The 5,908-nt window shown below is 47.7% G+C and overlaps 1 protein-coding gene and 1 long non-coding RNA gene across 16 annotated transcripts in view; one reads left to right on the plus strand and one right to left on the minus strand.

The window, feature by feature from the left end:
- The window catches only part of WDR13 (WD repeat domain 13), a 31,582-nt gene that overhangs the window by 1,276 nt on the left and 24,398 nt on the right, over positions 1-5,908 (plus strand). For 7 of the 9 annotated variants that reach the window (XM_069108167.1, XM_069108177.1, XM_069108173.1 and 4 more), the window contains one exon: positions 580-678. In XM_069108167.1, the coding sequence (XP_068964268.1) occupies positions 625-678 (54 nt within the window). In that variant the 5' untranslated portion in view covers positions 580-624. Of the gene's footprint in view, positions 1-579; positions 679-5,908 lie in introns of those variants that run through there. The other 2 variants (XM_069108174.1, XM_069108172.1) reach the window with 2 other exon arrangements.
- Positions 1,825-5,487, minus strand: LOC138177153 (uncharacterized). Of its 7 annotated transcripts, none has more exons than XR_011172439.1 (3): positions 5,366-5,487; positions 2,832-5,333; positions 1,825-2,247 (listed from the first exon to the last, which is right to left on the minus strand). It is a non-coding gene; the product is annotated as an uncharacterized lncRNA (long non-coding RNA). The 7 variants fall into 7 exon arrangements; XR_011172440.1 differs by having other exon boundaries at positions 2,832-4,188; positions 4,606-5,412; XR_011172441.1 differs by having other exon boundaries at positions 2,832-3,549; positions 3,967-5,412.

A 5,908-nucleotide genomic window follows, 5' to 3' on the forward strand; every position in this document is an offset into this window, starting at 1 on the left:
GAGGGCGGGTCGTGGGGGGGGTGGGGGGGTTGGGGGAGGAGGAAGGGGGGGGCACGGGCCTCGCGCGGTGCTCTGCGGGGGCTGGGCCCTCATTGGGGGGGGAGGGCTGCTCTGTTGTAGGGGCCTGGGGGGGCCCCTGTTACTGTTGTTTCCTGCTGGTCAGTTACCTTGAATGTTAGCACTGGGCAGGCCTTGGCCTCATTTTCCCCCTTGGGCTCCCTCTCTTATAATCCTAGTCTGCTTGCCAGTGTAGACAATGGATTCCTTTTATTTTCTGCTCTGTTTTGAAGCTAAGTCCAATTTGCCATTTGCCACTGGGTTCCTTTGCCATCTCTTTCCCAATGTTGCTGTCCTTGATTTTGGCATCTCCATACTCTGCACTAGCCCATGTGAATGGACCCACCGGATCTCCTCAAGGGAGTGATGGGAAATCAGGCACCTGGCCTTGATTTCACATTCCCCTGGAAAAAGCAGCACGCCCCTACAGGATGCTGCCACTTTAAACTGGCATTGAATTCCAGTTCCTTTGGTTTAGACAATGACACCCCCTTCCCACCCATTCCACTTTTCTCTTCACAGCTGCAGAAACCTTCAGCCAAAGCCAGAGATGGAAATGGGTCTGTGATGGACAGGACAGAGGTCAGGAGAACAGTGTGTGTGGACTGCCTGCTAGTGACTGTAAGTAAAGAGGCTGCCGTAGCTGTGAGGGGAGGGGAGAGACAAAATATGATGCAAAGTTTCCTGCAGCAGGAGGGGCTGATTTCTCAACTAAGGGACAAACCTATGGCTCTGAGAGACAGCAAAAAGAAAACGCAGGCTTTGCTACCTGCAGGGAGCTGTGTGGGGGAACCTTGGTTTTCTGGACGGTGACCACTGTGGTGCCTTGAAGACAATAAACAAAGATGGGGGAGGAAGAAAACATTCTGAGTTTAAAAAGCTGCATGAGCCAAGGTAGGGAACCCGAGGGGCTTCCCTAGAGTCTGTGTGGTTGGAGTAGAAACAGAAATTGCAATGCTAAGCACTAAGGCTGCACATGTCCTTAGCACTGCCCCATCCCGAGGCAGAGGCAAATTAAAGGCAAGTCCTGAGGTCTGCTGGGAGAAGGGTGTGTGGGGAGAAAATCCTATGCTGCTGCTCCCATGTTCTCTCGGCACCCTGAGATACCTCTTGCCCTGCAGGGAAAATGGCTCTGGAAACCTTTAAGTGAGATTTCTGGGCTGGGACAGGAGCATTGGTGGCAGATCTCTCCAACGTGTGTAGAGTGGAAATCGGCACTAGACAGAGACCTGGGGTTTGTACACGCGAGCATGCATGAGAAATATTTGTGAGGAAACTCTGCCAAGAAGTTGGCACCTTTTTTTTTTTTTTGCTTTTTGGAGGGCAAATGGGGTTAAGTGACTTGTCCAAGGTCACATGGCTAATAAGTATGTTAAGTGTCTAAGGCCAGATTTTGACTCGGGTCCTCCCAACTCCAGGGCTGTTGCTCTATTCGCTGGGCCACCTAGCCACCCAGAAGTTGGTACGTTCTTTGAAACTCCCAGACTCATGGAGCTGCCTGGGACCACAGAGGGTAGCTCACTTTCTCAGAATCACACAGTAGGTCTCAGATGTGAGACCTGAACCAGTCTTCCTAGCTTCTAGGCCAACCTTGGATCTGTGATGCGGGAACCTGTGCAAACATGATGTTCTAGCAGTAGATGTTGGGCTGGGGTGGCTCAGCCAGACCCGAGCCAGTCATTTAGTAGGCTAGCGTTGATGTAAACCAGCTCAGTGGCCTGCTTGGCTCCTTTCACTAGTGAGATCCTGAAAAATCAAGACAAAAGCTTTCGGATGCATCATGAGGTTTATTGCTGTACTACTTCAGTGTCTGATAAAAACAGAAACAATGAGTTGGACAGTACATGCTCAGTGCTAGCTTCTGGACACACAGAGCCAAAATCGGAAGGCTCATCTCTCCAGAAGTTTCTGTCCTACAAGGAAAGAGTCTGGAACACTACTCTAAGAGATTCCTTCTGCTGCCAGAAAGAATGACCCATGTGTGGAATCATAAGAGAGCCTGAGTTTCATCAGGGCAGTCACGCCCTCCAATAGCTGTACGAGATGTCAAGCCAGATGTGCTGGAGGCTGGAGCCCTTTCCTATGCAGGTTCTACTGGAAGCTGCCTTCTGCTTCCTTTAACAATCCATGAAGGCCATTGTGACCTGCAGGCTTTACAAACTGTACCCACATCTCTCTTTTTGTTTGTTTCTAAAAAGAAAAGAAAAAGTAAATGAATGATTCCACGTACTGAAAGGAGCTTAGAGTTCAACTGACATGTTCTCTTTATAATTTTGGAGCAGCAGAGACTTTAACATTCCTGGTTTATTTATTTATTTATTTATTTTTAAGCATTTGGGGTTAAGTAACTTGCTCAAGGTTACACGACCAGTTATTTCTGGGTGTGGTGCTGAGTGTCTGAGCCCGGGATTCGATCTCCAGGTCGTCCCAACACTGGAACCGGTGCTCTTACTCGCTGAGCCACCTGGCCGCCCCCATTTCTGGGTTTTGATCAGATTATGGTTATAGGATTTAGAGTTACAAGAAGCCTTCCAGATTACCTAGTCAACTAATCCCCACATTTTACAGATGAAGAAACCCAGTTCCAGAGAGTGAATAGCTTGCTCAGGGTTGCCTGGGTAATACTCTAGGGCTAGAATTTAAAGCCAATAATTTGGTCTGTAAATCCTGTGGCTGCTTTGGTCCAAATAAAGAAGCAAAATGAATCTCAACCATACAAACTAAAAGATAAAAGAAATGGAAGATCAAAATAAAACTTTGAAATCAGTACTTACCTGTCCTTCAGTGGCTCCCAGAGCTCAATGCTTCCCACCCCTTCTTATCTTGGCAGATTCTGGTCCACTGTCTGCACTTCAACAAGATAAAGCACATGTATGTAGTTCCAATTGAGATGCCCTCACTCTTAGTACCTGACTCAGTTCTCACAAGGACAGCACCCAAATGCTATGACACAAAAGTTGTGTTTGGGGGAATTGGGCCTCAATGATCTCTTAAGGTCCCTTTCAGTAGGTTTTAAATCCAATGAAAAGAAGTCTCAGGTTGTACCTGTGAGTTACGGTAATATAATCTAGGGCATAGGAAAAGCAAACTTTTACTGATAATTTTGCTTTGTTTACATGCTTGCGTCTATATCACAAAAAATAAGAGATACCCTGGAGTCCAGAAATCTGTATCTGAATGTCAGCTTGCCTCTTACTACTGCTGTGACTAAGTGAATCTTTTCTCTGGATCTACTTCCTTACCTGTATAACGAGGGTAGGGGGATGACATTCCCTACGGGGTTTCCTGATAAAATGTAAGATAATCAGACCTTCATCATGTCCTATCTCAGATATGCTGTTCAGCTGCATTGTGGGAAAGATGTCAAGCTAGTTCTTCAGGATGGAAATCATCTTAACAAAAAGCAAATGAAGGAGCTGAGAATGTTTAGCTAGCCAGGAGGCAGGAAGACTTGAGGGACACATGACTTCTGTCTTCAAATGGAGGCAGAGACTGCAAAAAAAAACAACAAACCCAAAACACAAACAGTGAGACAGAAGATAAGAGACCACAGAAAGACACAAAAGATAACAGGCAAAGGCTAAATAGAAATCACCTCCCCTCTCCCCCCTCACCCAAAAAATAATCAACAAAAAGGAGAGGTAATAGAAGCTGTAAACAAGATTGAAGGCAAAGACTGTCTCCTTCCCCAAAGGAAAGGCACAGGCGGTACTTCCCAACAGCCCAGACGGAGGCACAGGCGGTGATTCGCAAAAGGAGATGAAGGTCCATAGGCTGTACCTCCCAAAGACAGAGGTACAGGCTGCCCCTCCCTAAAATGTGAAGCAAGCAGAGGAGCAGGCTATTTCTCCCCAAAGACCGAGAGACTCAGGCTGTTTCTCCCCAAAGATGGACAGATTCAGGCTGTACCTCTGCAAAAATGGCTCCAGTTGGAAGCAAAAGTTCTACCTTCCCCAAAACAGAAAGGCAAAGACTACAGCTTCCAAAAGATGTCTCCAGAGAGACACAGGCTCTGCTTCTCCAAAAGGAGCCAGAGGCACAGGCTGAAACTCCCCAAAGTTAGCTCCAGATAGAGCGTGGTAGCCACAGGTGGAGATTCCCAGAGGATGATGCATCCACACATGGAAATTCCTAAAAGGAAATAGAGGCACAGGTTGGAACTTTGAAAGGGAGAAAGAGGAGAAATACAACTTGGACCTCCCCATGGGGGACAAGCACATGATGGATCTTTCCAAAGATGAAGGCTCAGTCTGGAGTGCCCCAAAAGAAGTTGGCATAGGCTGTGCTCCCCCCATGGGACAAAGTACAACTTGGACCTCTTCAAAGTAGGAGGCTCAGGCTTTAGCCTCCCAAAAGGAGACTGGTATAGATGGTAATTGCCCAAAGGCAAGGAAGCTTAGGCTATAACCCTCCCCCCAAACATGACTCCAGATACAGGCACAAGTAGTGATTTCCCAAAAGGCAATGCAGGCACAGGTGGTAATTCCCAGAAGGTGGCTCCAGGGTCAGACACTGGTGCTTAATTCTCAAAGGCAACAAATATACGACCTGTATCTCCACATAATGGCACAGGTGGGAGCTCCTCCCAAACCAAGACCGAGGAAGAGGTGGTAATCCCAAAAATACCACAAAGGAGACAAAGGTGGTCATTTCCAAACAGATGTGTAGACACAGGCGAAAATTCTCAAAAGTAGAAACGGAAGCACAGGCAGTAATTCCCAGCAGGTCACAGAGGCACAGGCTGTATTTCCAAAAGGAGACAGAAGTATGTAGATTGATTCCCAAATGAAAAACAGAGGTGCAGATAGGGTGATTCCCCAAATAAAAGATGGAGGTGTGCATAGACGATTCTCAAGATGAAGTGCAAAAGCAGAAATCGTATTTCTCCAAATCAGGGGGAGAGGCACAAGGAATGTATTTCCCCAAATAAACGACAGGTGGCAATTCCCCACATGAAAAGATGCACTCATGGGTTGGTGATTCCCCAAATGAAGTGAAGGTATGTGAGACACTTTCCCAGATGGAAAATGGCTCTGACTAGAGCTCCCCAAAGCTGGCTCCTTTGGAGGTTGGCTCTAATTTCCAGGTGCTAGAGGCACAGGCCAGAGCTCCCCAAATCTGGCTTCTGATGGAGACCCAGGCCACAAACCTCCCTGCCCTCAAAGGCCACAGAGGCTCAGACTGTGGCTGCCCTCCCCCCAAGGACCTGGAGCTCCCTGAAGATAGTTTCACATGCAGGCACAGATGATAATTCCCAGAAGGCAATGCAGGCACAACTGGCAGTTCCCAGAAGGCAATGAAGGCACACGTGGCAATTCCCAAAGGTAGCTCCCGATGGAGACACAGGCTATAAACCTCTGTGCATCCAAATGCAACAGAGGTCCACTGTGGCTGCCCTCCCCCCAAAGACCAATATACAGGTTGTAATTCCCCGTAAAAAAATGGAGGCACAGACTGGAGCTCTCCAAAGATGGCTTCAGATGCAGGCACAGGTGGTAATTCCCAGAGGGCAATGCAGGCACAGGTGATAATTCCCAAAGGTAGCTCCCGATGGAGACACAGGCCATAAACCTCTGTGCACCCAAATGCAACAGAGGTCAATTCCCCATAAAAAATGAAGGCACAGACTGGAGCTCCTCAAAGATGGCTCCAGATGCAGGCACAGCTGGTCATTCCCAGAAGGAGATGGTGGTTAATTCCCTGAAGATAACCAGATAAACAGGCTGTAGCTCCCCCCAAACCAAAATGGAGATACAGGTGCTAATTCCTAAAAAAACATGATGGAGGCAAAGGTAGAAATTTCCGAAAGGACATGTAGGCCAGGCAGTAATTCCCAGAAACCACGATGGAG

This window comes from Petaurus breviceps, unplaced genomic scaffold (genome assembly GCF_028583685.1).
Source record: "Petaurus breviceps papuanus isolate PSGF00001 unplaced genomic scaffold, PetGlider_PUasm1.0 90333, whole genome shotgun sequence".
NCBI classification, from domain to species: Eukaryota; Metazoa; Chordata; class Mammalia; order Diprotodontia; family Petauridae; genus Petaurus; species Petaurus breviceps.